Raw genomic sequence first — 12,751 nt, 5'->3', positions numbered from 1 at the left:
AATACTGTCCACTGGTGAAGGACAGTGCTGTTGTTGCAGGGGTCTGGGAACCTTTCTGTTGGTTCAGAAGCCCTGAAGAAGGATTTTCTTGTTGTATGTTTACAGAAATCCTGGGAGAGGGTTTTGTTAATGTTTTCAGGGGTTCTAGGACTGTTCTACAGACAGAGGATGAATTAATGAAGGGACTGGCAATGTATCTTGTGGCCTTGCTAAGCCTTGTCTCCCCAGGAACTAAGATTGCTGAGAACTTGCCTCCTGTCAAGATGAAGACCTCCATTTGGGTATTAAGTGCTGTGCTTAAACTTGATGTAACTCTGGGGTAGATTCAATTGTGATCCAGGGGTGGGGAACTTTTGACCTTTTTGTGCTCTGTGATTGACAAATGAAGGTACTTTACTTATGTTTGGAAACTAATCTTCATTTGAGAAGAGGGGCTTTGTGGTGGACTAAATGAAGGTACAGCCTAGGGGTGGAGTAGTATTTAGAACAGGGACTTTGTAATTGATTGAATGATTGGAAGGTCCTGGGGTGGGGTAGTCCTTGGAGATTATTGAATCACACTTAGTAAATGCTGTATTTTGAATGATGTCATGTTTTGACCTTCTCTGTTCTTACTTTGTTACTGAATAAAATGGAGAGCACCGATGCTGGTATTCTGAACCTTGGGAAGTTGCCTTTGTTTGGCATTACATTACAGACATAAGGTTGCCAAACTGGTTGACTGGAAGGATAGTGTTGATCTGGACAGAAATAGGAAAATTAAGAAAAGGGAAGGATTTGAGTTTTACTTTTAGACATATTGAGTTTGAGAGATCTACAGAACTTCCTGTTGGAACTATCCAATAGGCAGTTGGTGAAGTGGGACATAAGCTGAGAGGAAAAGCCAGGACTGGAGTGATAAATCTGGGAGTCACTACATTGAAGTCATGGCAGCTGGTGAGATCACCCAGGGAGGGAGGAGAGAAGGAGGCCAGGACAGACCTCTGGGGAGGGGGAGGCTGCCTGTAGCTAGGGGGTGTGGAGAGAATGACCCAGCAAAGAATACTGAGAAGGCGCAGCATGAGAGCAGTCTCACAAAAATATTTAGAGAAGGGACTTAGCACCTGCTGGACATTGGGCCAATCCCTTCTCCTCCTGAGACCTCATCTTCTGGATCTGTGAGCTTGGGACCACAGAAACAAAATGGAGCCCTTTCCCCAAGGGAGTCTGCTAAGGTTAGAAGGCGAAAAATGCACCCGTTTGGGCAGATTTCCATTTCATGTGCTTGATTTGTTCCATCCAGCTTCTTTCCAAAGAACTGATGGCAGCCACTCCCAATGAGGCCTTTGCTCTGGTTTCCTTCCCTCCGTGTTCTTCCAGCGGAGCCATTGAAGCAGGTTTTACTGCACACTCCATGTTGTGATCAGTTGTCTATAAATTAAATCCTGCTTTCCAGAAGCCATTTCCCATTACCACTAATTTGTTTGTTTCTCATTTCCTCTGATCATTAGGGTCTCTGGTTGTGAGCACCAAATTGGAAATAATTTCTTTGACATTTCAAAAAAAAAATGCTCTCGCCTTATTGAATGCCATTTGGCTGTGACGAAAGAGCATTTGTGTTTACAGAGGAGCTGTTAGCTCCAGTCGCAATGTCACTGACCATGCATGGTGCTGATTCTGTCCTTGGCGCCAGTGATAACAGTGCTGCCGACAGCAGGGTTATTGCCTCCCCTCAGTCATAAAACACCTTCCAGGCCTTGCACCAGCCTTCCACGATGTGGATTATGCTGCCCCCTCTCCCCCATGCATGACATGGAACTTGGACTTTCCAACAAACCCATCTAGACAAGAGCCTCTGGATTTCTTATCACACAAGTACAAGGAACCCAAAGCCAGGCTACAGAAATGGACAAAGGATTGTTAGAGTCCACCTCACCTTATAAAATGCTAACCATGGCTCTGTAAGAACCATTGGCTCTTTGAAAAGTGGGAGCCCAGCTGGGCGGAAGATGAGTAGAGACGCCGCAGTGGAGGGGGTGAGAGGCAGCGTCACAAGTGGGTACTTTGTGGAAGGCCCAGCGCCAGGACTGGGGACATCAGCTAGCAATGGGGGTGCGTGCCTCCCTCAGGAAACATACTCTAGTGGGAGCTGTACCATGACTATGGACTAAGAAGTCCAGCAGAAGGGCCTTGATTGACTGAAGGACCAGCTGGAGGAACCCTTGGGATGGGCCCTAGAAAGAAGAAGATTTCACAGACTCCCAGGACCTCAGAGACATCTAGTCCAACACCTAGCCCATCTGAACACAATCTCAGCTAGAACATGTTCAACAAGTGCTCTCTGTTGGACGGCCTCCAAGAAGGGGGTGCCCACTGCCTCTCCATGGCAAGGAGAGAGGTGGAGGCTGATGTGGAAAGGTCCGTTCCAGCCCTGAGACATGGCAGGTGGAGACCTGGGACCAGCAAGTGGGCCAGGCTCTCGAGAGGATCTCAGAGCACATGAAGAAGGAGCAGTGGCAGGTGAGGGTATTAAATTAGGCTGGGTACTTTGTATTTTCGTTAGAGGGTAATGGGGAACCACTGAATATTTTTTTTAATAGAGCTATGATTTGGTCAGGCCTATGTCTCAGGAAAATTGTTTTGGGCAACTTTGTAAAGAGGTTATTTGGTGCTTTGGAAAGAGGGCTGGATTCACATCAGAGTCAACAAGCATTTACTATGTACTAAGTGCTGCAGGTGTGAAGTAATTTATCATAAATGATAATAACAGTTAGTTAAAGTTTGCAAAGCACGTCAGGTCATTTTAACCTCATATTAACCCTGGGAAGTAGGTCCTATCATTAGCCCCATTTTCCAGATAAGGAAATTGAGTCAGACAGAGGTTAATAGACTTCCCAAGGGTCACACAACTAGTGATTGTCAAAGGCCTGATCTGAGCTCTGTCTTTGATGCTACTTCCATCACTATATGAACTACATCACCTAATTGCTCTAAAAAAAGGCAAAAGCAATCCCTGACCTCAAGGAACTCACATTCTAGTGGGGGAGACAATAGATAGTGTCAATGGGAGGTAGTCTCTGAGGGAAGGCACCAACAGTGGGAGGGACCAAGAAAGGCCTCCTGAAGAAGATAAGATTTGAACTAAGTCTTGAAGGAAACCAGAGAAGTTAAGAGTCAAAGATTATGAGGGATTTCCAATGCAAAGGCATACAGTTAGGAGATGCATTGTCTTGTATAAGGAGACAGAAGTCCCCAGATAGCAGAGTATGTGAGAGGCAGTAAGCTATAAGAAGACTGAAAAAATAAGAAGGAATCCCTGAAACCTAGAAGACCAAATAGAAACCAAGGACTCGATGAGACAGCTAGAAATATTAAAACAAAACCAAATGATAAAAAAATGAATAAAATATTAAGATGTAAGACAGATAAACACAGCACACAGGAGGGCTGCTAGCACATGTTCGCCCTTGATCTGGTCAGACAGGAAAGACACTAAGACAGTTTCGAAAGGGTTAATAATCTTACTTTATTCTAATCTAGTCCTCTCAAAAGAGGTTTGCTGATAGTGGGAGCACCAACTCCTACAGCATTTCTTAATCCCCCTTCTCCCAAGGGCTGGAGACAAGTGGGGGCAACTACCCCTACCTCTCATGGGGTCAAGTGCAGCAGGCACAGCTTGTGCAGTCCCCTAAATCCCCTCAAGCCTCACTGGGGGCCAATTGAGGCAAACACAGATTCCCACCCAAGCCTTGATGGGGGCCAATCAAGGCACACACAGCATTCCAGCTTGTGCATTCAACCCTAAGGGTTCTCCACACCTCGACCAGTGCCCACCTGATTTATAGGGTCAACAGACAAAGCTAGCAACAGCCTCACAAGTTTACAAAACCTCGTCCCTGTATCTCACTGTGCAGTCACAGTGGATGTTTACAATTTAAGCACAAATGTTTATATTTTTTATCATTATATAATGCTGTGCAAGCTGGTGGAGATGTTTTGAAGCATAATTGTGAGAACTCATATCTAATACCTGGGAACAAGAAACTGTTATGGCTATAGATCCTGGGAAACTGAACTCTTAAGATATAATAACAAAAATCCACTTTACACACACTAAAATCCACCTTACAAATGTGTTATCAAAAAACAACTGACCTAGTAAACAGACCAAAGAGAGAGAATTTTAAAATCATTGGACTCCTTGAAAATCATGATTTAAAAAACCTGGACATTATAGTTTAAGAAATTATAAATGTAAACAGCCTAGATCTGTTAGAACCAAGCAGTAAAGATAGAACCCATCAATCCCCCTTCCAAAAGGAAACGTCCCCAGAATGTTATAGTCAAAATCTAAAGCTCCCATGTGAAGGAGAAAAATACTGTGAACATCCACAAAGAAGCAGTTCAAATATCAAGGAACCACAGTCAGAATCACACAAGACCTGGCAGCTGCTACTTTTTGAATGAGAGGAGGTCTTCCAAAGGCAAAAGATAGATATATAGATACACGCATATATGTAGATGTAGATATATAGGCTTATAACCAAGAACGACTTACCCTGCAAAGATGAGTATCATCCTCCTGGAGGTAAAAGTAGACCTTTAATGAAATAAAGGATGTTCAAGCATTTCTGGTAAAAAGATCAGAGCTGAGTAGAAACTTTGAAATATAAACATGAGTCAAAAGAAATCTAGAAGAGTGGTCCACCATCCCTGCAAAATAGCACAGAGAGTTTCCTGCAGCTGGAGCCTAAATTGAAGGAATGGTTTGTTAACCTGTGTAGGACCTAGAAAAAGGAAATAGAGGAGAAAAGCTGCTATGCCTCCCAGCAAGGCTGAGAACAGTAGGGTTATTGCCTTCCCTGTTCCTGTTCCAGTACTAAGTCATGTGGAACTTGGAAAAATGCATTACCACTCCTAATAAATAGCTACTAATGAAACCGCATCAGCAAAATTGTGACTCAAAGAGGCCTCAGCATCTAAAATGTAGACTCCATAGCCAGCTCTAAAACTATAATCCTGTGACACTGGAAAACATGAGAAGCCTTTGGTCACACAGCTCTAGGCCAGGTGGAGGCTGTGGAAATGGAAAGGAAAGGTGCATTTGTATGTGCATTTGCCTCCTTTTGTATCCCCTGTGCTTAACACATTGTAGGAGCTTAATAAGTATTTATTAGGGTCAGCTAGGTGGTGTAGTAAATAGAGCACTGGCCCTGGAGTCAGGAGGACCTGAGTTCAAATCCAGCCTCAGCCACTTAACACTTACTAGCTGTGTGACCTTGGGCAAGTCACTTAATGCCAATTGCCCTGCCTTTGCCCCTCCAGAAAAAACAAAAAAAAAGTATTTATTAACTGACTGACTTTTTTATAATTATTAACTAACTCCCAACAAGTTCACTCAAAAAAAAATAGCTCATGAGCCCCTATTAATATTTTTACTTATACTAGTTGACCAGAACATATTTAGATCATAGGAAAGTCATTTAATGAAACAGCCAAATAATAAATCCACTTTGATTGAATCGTTTTTTTTTTCTTTTTGGAGGGCAATTGGGTAACTTGCCCAAGGTTACACGGCTAGTATTTTTTTTTGTCGGTGTTAAGTGTCTGAGGCCGGAACCAAACTCGGGTCCTCCTGACTCCAGGGCCAGCCCTTTACTCACTGCACCACCTAGCCACCCCACACTTTGATTGAATCTTAAAAGTTTTTCTTGGATAGAGACAGAGAAGTTTGGAATAGAGACAAGGTTTGGGAGAAAGATAATTGTGCACATGTTGAGTTTGCGATATCCGTAGGCTATCCAAGTGGAAATGCCAAACAAGAATGGAAACAGGACACCGTGGAGCTCAAGAGTTCCATGTTAGGATGTTGGCCTTGTAGTTGTGACTCATCTGCACAGAGATAACAGTTGAATCCATGAGAGCTAATGAGATCACCCAGAGAGAGAGTGCAGAGGGCCCTAGTGGGCATAGAAGCTGGGCCATAGGTGATACTCCTGCAAAGGAGACTGAAAATCCTAACAGATAAGATTTGTATGCTTTCAAGCCTGCAAATCCCTTCACATTTCATCTTCACAGTAACCTTGGAGATTGATGCTATTATTATCTTCATTTTACAGATGAGGTAACTGAGGCCAACAGAGGTTATGTGATTTGCCTAGGGGCACACAGGTAGTAAATGTCAAGAGGTTGGATTTGAACTCAGGTCTTCCTAACTCCAGTCCCACTGTGCCACAAGCTGCTGGGCCCCTTAAGTTATCTCCTCTCTAGGCTCAAAGTCCTCAGGACCTATGGATGACCATCATGGGTGTAATCTTGAGGTCCTTGGCCACCTCCTGTGGTCACTTCTCACTTCCCTTATTGAACTGAACTAGCAGCTGCTGGTCAGGCCAGAGCAGGACAAGACTGGTGGGCCAGGCAATGCCTCTTTCTCTCGATGTTGCCCCAGCTCTCCTCCTTGGCTGTCCATCCCCACCCCCACTGCCTCTTCCTGAGCTGGAAGGACACTTGCTGCTAGTGTAGTGAGGGATGGGGGTAGGGAGGAGTGGTGCAGCAGGAGCAGATAAAGGTCCAGATTTGGAGCTTGGGCACCTGGCTTGAATTCCTGGCTCTGACTTATGGCAGCTTCCCACAAGCCCCTTCCCCTCAATGAAGGGATCTTCCTTGCCTCATCTGTGAAATGGGGCTGATAACATTGTCTCTATCTCTGCCATAGGATTGAGCAAGGAGACAGGTGCCAGGGAAACTTCTAAACACTCCACCAGTCTATGTGGCTCCTAATGTCCAAAGGTCAACTTGAGACCCTCAGTCAGGAGTTTGACCTTCCTCCAGCCCCAGGACCCCAGGAGAGGAGAGGCTTCCTGGCAGGTCCTTGCCCCACCAAGGACTGAGGGTGGGCCAGAGGTCAGGTTGTCTGTGCTGTCCTGTCCCAGTGGTGTGAGTCAGCTCATCTGTCTCCCTGACTGCCTGGTCACCGAGCTCTCTAGAGTTCAAACATTAAGGCCCATTTCCATTCCTGACACCTCCTTTCTCCTGGCTCTCCCGGGAAATTCAGAGTTCTCAGACTTCACCCTCCCACTCAGTCACCTAGCTTCTATTAAAGCACCTACTATGTGCCAAGCCCTGCTCTAAAGCCTGGAGTTACAAAGATAGGCCAAAAACGGCCCCTCAGGGAGCCCATTCTAATGAGGAGAACGTCCTCCCCCACCACACACACACACACACACACACACACACACACACACACACACATTATGGACCAACAAGCTAGAAGCAGCACTGACTGGAGTAATGCATAGAAGGGAGGGCACCAGCATTGAGGACTGACTGGGAAAGGGTGTTTCCTGTAGAAAAGGAGATTCTGTTTGAGTCCTGCCCAACTCTTCATGACCCCACTGGGGTTTTCTTGGCAGAGATACAGGAGGGGTTGGCCATTTCCTTCTCCGGGCCATTTTACAGATGAGGAAACAAAGGGTTTCCTGCAGGGTGAAGTGACTTGTCCAAGGTCACACAGCTAGGAAGTGTATGAGGCTGGATTTGAACTCAAGAAGATGAGTCTGATTCCAAGCCCAGCGCTGTATGCACTGTGGCGACACCTAGATGCCCCAGAAGGAGAGAGCCTCGCTGAGCCTGGGAGCCTGGGCAGCACCCGGAGGTGGGGAGGGAGGGCAGTCCAGGCACAGGACGGATGGTGAGACTGGCCAGTAGGGAAATGGTATATCTTTTGTGAAGAACAGCAAGGAGGCTGGCCACTGTGTGGGGAGGAGGGAGAAGGCCAGTGGGCACAACCGGTGCCAAGGGGCTTTAGAAGCCAGAGCATCTTCTCTTGGACTCTGGTGGTTGGTGAGTCAGCAGCTAGTCCAGATCATGAAGACCAGGTGGATACACTGGGCCCAGATGTCTCAGAGGGATAGGAGGGCCAGACCCGACACACATGTATTAAGAGACTGCCACATGCCAGGCACTGTGCTAAGCACGGGGTATACAAGTAACATGAGGACCGTGCCTGCCCTCAGGGACCTTCCAATCTAATGGGGGAAGCTGGGGGGGGGGGGCATGGAGTGGAAAACAGGCAGAGCAGCTGGTGTCAAGTGAAGGGGTGGCTGCGTCTTTAGCCTTCTATAAAGGGAGGTGTGGGCAGAGGTTTTTGCTTTGACCTCTAGCCCTCCAATGGAGGTGGGGGGAGCAGAAGTAACTGAGGGGACTGATGAGGTATGAGTAGCAAAACCGCGGGGTAGCAAGGTGGCCCAGTGGATAGAGCAGCCAACCCTGGAGTGAGGAGGACCTGAATTCAAATCCAGCCTCAGACACTAGCCAGGTGACCCTGGGCAAGTCACTTAACCCTATTTGCCTCAGTTTCCTCACCAGTCAAATGAACTAGAGAAGGAAATGGCAAAACCCCTCCAGTGTCTTTGCCAAGAAAGCCCCAAATGGGGTCACAGAGAGTCATATGTGACTGAAGTGACTCGACAGCAGCAGAGCTTGAAGCAAGTTGTTGGATGAAGTTGATTCCTGCCCCAAGTGGGGCATGATGAAGACCATGGTTAAATCAAGGCAGGCAGAGGAGCTGGGAACAGGGAGAGGTCAGTAAGCTGAGTTCTCTTGGGGCCAGGGGCAGGGACAGGAGGAGGAGCCAGGCAAGGCCTAATGTCAGGAAGGACTTCCTGACCAAGAGAAGTGTTCCAGGGTGGGGTGGGCCACCTCCAACTAGGCAGCCAAGGATTAGGAAGTCCTCCGTCAGGGTTCAGCCCACACCTGGAGTCTTGTGCCTGACACGCTGTAGGAAGCCCCTCAATGAGCCAGAGAGAGTCCAGATGAAGATGGCCAAGAGGGAGAAGGGTCTTGAGTTCATGACACTCATGGAGATCTGTTGGAGGAACGTGGAAGGGGGGACCTGAGAGCTGTGTCTGAGGGCATGAAGGACTCTCCTGTGGAGGAGGGGTCAGCCTTGTTGTGCTCCCCAGGGGCAGAACCAGGAACCATGAGGGGAGCTGCACAGTCAGGCTCAGGCTGGATGTCAGGAGAAACTTCCTAACAGCCAGGTGGACAGCTCCCCCCACCGCCCCCTCCTCAGGGGACCGTCATCCACAGGACTGATAGCTAGCACTGAAGCTCTGGCTCCACAGGCTTGGGGGGGGGGGAGGGAAAAGCGTTCGGCATCTTCAAGTCCTCTCTGAAGGGAGCTTTGTCCCCATTTCACAGATGGGAAGCTGAGGCTGAGAGGCCTTGGTCACTTGCTTGGCATTGCACAGACAGTAAGTGCATGAGAGCTGTCCATGCCCAGCGCAGGTCAGCAGCCTGGGTGGGGGTGGGCCCAGGCTGGACAAGCCCCGGGCTGGGTGCTTTGGCCCAGCTGGCACACGTGCCCCCCCGCCCCCCGAGTCTGCCAAGTCTGAGGTTCTGTCTCTCCTCTTCAGTCAGTCTCTTTGCCGAAGACGGGGGCAGGGGGCACTTCTCCAGCCTTGGGGAGAGGGACATGCTAAGAATATCTTCCTACCTGCTCTCACCTGTTGGAGGCCTCCACACCTGCCTAAAAGCTACTTTTTGAGGGGCCTCGGGGCTTCCCCCTCCAGGCTGGGCTTCAGTCCCTCGGGTATGGGGTGGGGGGGCTTTCTTGCTTGTGTTCGAGGGGGCCCGTTGTCCGCTGCTTTCAAGCTCCCGAGTGTCCCCTGGGCCAGAGGAGGACACCAGAGTTGTGCCTGGAAAGGACAGGTGACCAGGAGAGCCTCCCACACAGGGCAGATCATTGCTCTCGAATAAAATGCTGAGAGCAGGGCCCCATCAATATCTCAAACCCGCGTGAGGAAATGTTCATTTAGAATCAATTTTAGGGTGTTTCAGACGGTAAAGTCCCTTTAACTAGCTCTCCGGTGAGGGTGCAGAGGCACTTTATGGGGCTGTAAATTCAAGGCGGGCGGCCTCAGCGTGATGCGCGTCCCCCTCCCACGCACACAAGCTGTTCCTTCCACACCAGCCGGGCCAGCAAGGAATCCTGCCCAAATATTCTGTAAATCACCGCCGGGACCGCGGTAATGTGAAATATGACTTTCAGGCGTCTATTAGACACAAGAGGAGCACCCGCCTCACACCCATCACCACTAACATTGGTTATGGGTAATAACACTTTCCATCACAACTATTTTTGGAAAACAGGTTTATTTTAGATCTTCCCTCCCCCAAAGGATACACTGAAAACACTCTGCCAAGGACACAGCCTCCTACAAGCCACAGCCCATTAAGCCAAGGAGGAAACAGAAACTTTCCCCCCAGCCCTGCTCCTAGCTGAACTTCTTCAGAGGGAAGACAAAAAAGAAAAAAGAGGGTATGGGGAAACCCAGGAAACTGTGTAGGGCTGCACACCTTCCAGGCACAGCGCTTGGCTGCCCTTCTCCCCCCCAGCCTGTGTGCGTACCCCTCCCTCGGAAGGGCTCCCGCCCAGCAGGGCTGACCATCCTCAACAGAGTCCCTGAGGGTCCCTGAGCCCAGGGCATAAGTGGGGCAGCCTCTGGAAGTTGGGATGCTGGCTGCCGCAGCGATGGGCCCCGCGGTGCCCAGGTGGACTCTGTTCAGCTGCCTCATGGGCTCGCTTCCCTCTGGCCACAGGTTCGCTGCGGACTCCAGACTCATGACCTCCATCAAGGAGCAGGCGGCCATCAGCCGGCTGCTAAGCTTCCTCCAAGAATGGGACAATGCCAAGAAATGTGCCAGAAGCCACATCCTGGACAAGTTCATCAGATTCAACCATGGCAAGACAGCCCCAGAGCTGGAGCAGGAGTTTTCCCAGGGGGCCAGCTTGTTCCTGGTCCGGCTGACCACTTATCTGCGGCTCACGTATCCTTTGCGAGCATGGCTTTTGTGCCCTGAGATGGGATGGGGGGAACTGGAAAAGGAGGCAGGCTGAAGCCTAGGCATTGGACACTGGCCTCGTGTGCCACTGCCTGGGTCCCCTCCATGCCATTCAGTCCAATTCAAGTCAATAAGCATTTATTTAGCACCTACTACATACCAGGCATTGTGCTCTGAAGCATACAAGATAGACCTCGAGAGGAAGTTTGGGGGGATGCTGCAGCAGAGGGCCCCCCAATAATCTTCCTCAGGGAGGAGCCTGAGGCAGCAGTAAGGAGGGAGTCCGGTCTAGTCAACAACAGTCACAAATCACTTTGTCTGCACCAGCCACTGTGCTAAGCTCCACTGGACCAGTACCTGGAGGCCAGTAAAGTGTAAGAAGCCTGGAAAGGTGGCAGGGGCAAGATTAGGAAGGGCTTTGAAGGCCAAACAGAGAATGTTGTATTTTTATATTTGATCCTGAAGATCTAGGGAGCCCCTAGAGTTTACTGAAGAAAGGGGGTGGGGAGTGAGGTGTTGCATGGCCAGACCTATGCTTTTGGGTTGTTCAGCCATTCCAACCACATCCAATTTTTCCTGACCCACTTTGGGGTTTTCTTGGCAGAGATACTGCAGTGCTTTGCCATTTCCTTCTCTGGTTCATTTGACAGATGAGGAAACTGAGGCAGGCAGGGTGAAATGACTTGCCCAGAGTCACACAGCTTGTAAGTGTCTGAGGCTAGATTTGAACTCATGGAGATGAGTCTTCCTGACTCCAGGCCTGGTGCTCTGTGCACTTGGCTGCCCCTAGACCTGTGCTTTAGGTTTTGGAAGATCACTGACAGCTGAGTAGGAAAAGGACTGGCTTAAGGAGGACTTGGGATGGAGAAGACAAGCAGCGGGCGACTGCTGATGAGAAGCGATGAGGGGCCTGCACCGGTGGTGATGTTAGGAGCTTCGTGGTGTGGACAGTGCCCCAGAAAAGGAGGCTGAGCAGCCTTGATCAGGGGGAGAGCAGAGGCAGGAGAAACCAGAGCAGAGAGAGGGTCTGTCTGCAGAGGGTGATGGCCAGTGTCAGGGGCTGCAGGGAAGGCCCAGAGATGGGAGAGGGGAGGGAAAGAGCCCCTCTCCTTCAGTGCCTCCCCACGGTCCCTAAGGCTTTCAAGTTCCTGCAGGTCCAATTAGCTGAAACAGCTTCAGTTCTGGGCACCTGTGCTCGAAGGCCCAGACCAGCCATGGCAGGAAGGTTCTAACCCTCTCTGCCTAGCTGGGGTTGGCCAACAGGGAATAACTTTTGTTGGCCAACGCAGGTCACAAAACCATCTCTTATGGAGTGGAATTGAGGGGACTATCTCCTTTGATGGGAGGGTACCCACAGGAGCATTTGTGTGTCCCTGGAAGATCTGAAGGTCTCCAAGCAGAGGCTAGATGGCCCCTTATCAGGCATGGTAGAGATATGATGGTTCTGGTTCAGATGCCCCCTGAGGTCCTTTCCAACTGGGAGCTTCTGGGTCTCTGTGACCTGGGCATCACTAACCCCTGGGACAGAGGAGCCTGGGGCCCTGAGGCAGGGGTAGGAAGTAGAGAGCAGAGACAGTGCTTCACTTGGGGTCTGAAGCCCTGGGTTCAACTCCTGCTCTAAGACATGTGACAAGCCCCCCCCCCCTCCAGGCCTTCATTTCCTCCTCTTTAAATGGGATATGTAATAGGACAGCACATTATGAACCTGAAAACACTAGAGAAGTCTGGGAGGCAGGCTAGGGAGGCCACTCAGGTTGAGGAAGGGGCTGGGGGTGGGGATGGACCTGTCTGAGGAAGAAGGTAATCTCTCCTTCCCAGCCTAGCCCAGCCACAGGCAAACCCAACCAAAGGTCCTTAGCTGCCCAGCCAAGACACACACGCACTCACTCACACACACATTCACACTCACACACATTCACATTGACAC

The 12,751-nt window shown here is 49.5% G+C and overlaps 2 protein-coding genes across 3 annotated transcripts in view; both read left to right on the top strand.

Annotated features, from left to right (window-relative positions):
- Positions 1-12,751, top strand: part of LOC138165054 (small ribosomal subunit protein eS8) — a 230,036-nt gene that overhangs the window by 146,294 nt on the left and 70,991 nt on the right. The window lies entirely within an intron of this gene.
- Positions 10,494-12,751, top strand: part of LOC138164851 (armadillo-like helical domain containing protein 1) — a 40,389-nt gene continuing 38,131 nt past the window's right edge. Inside the window, exon 1 of the mRNA XM_069092771.1 lies at positions 10,494-10,809. Coding sequence (XP_068948872.1) covers positions 10,496-10,809 — 314 coding nt within the window. The 5' untranslated portion in view covers positions 10,494-10,495. The remainder of the gene's footprint in view (positions 10,810-12,751) is intronic.

Source organism: Petaurus breviceps, unplaced genomic scaffold (genome assembly GCF_028583685.1).
Source record: "Petaurus breviceps papuanus isolate PSGF00001 unplaced genomic scaffold, PetGlider_PUasm1.0 207, whole genome shotgun sequence".
Taxonomy (NCBI): domain Eukaryota; kingdom Metazoa; phylum Chordata; class Mammalia; order Diprotodontia; family Petauridae; genus Petaurus; species Petaurus breviceps.
This window is presented reverse-complemented; position numbering and strand designations above follow the sequence as displayed.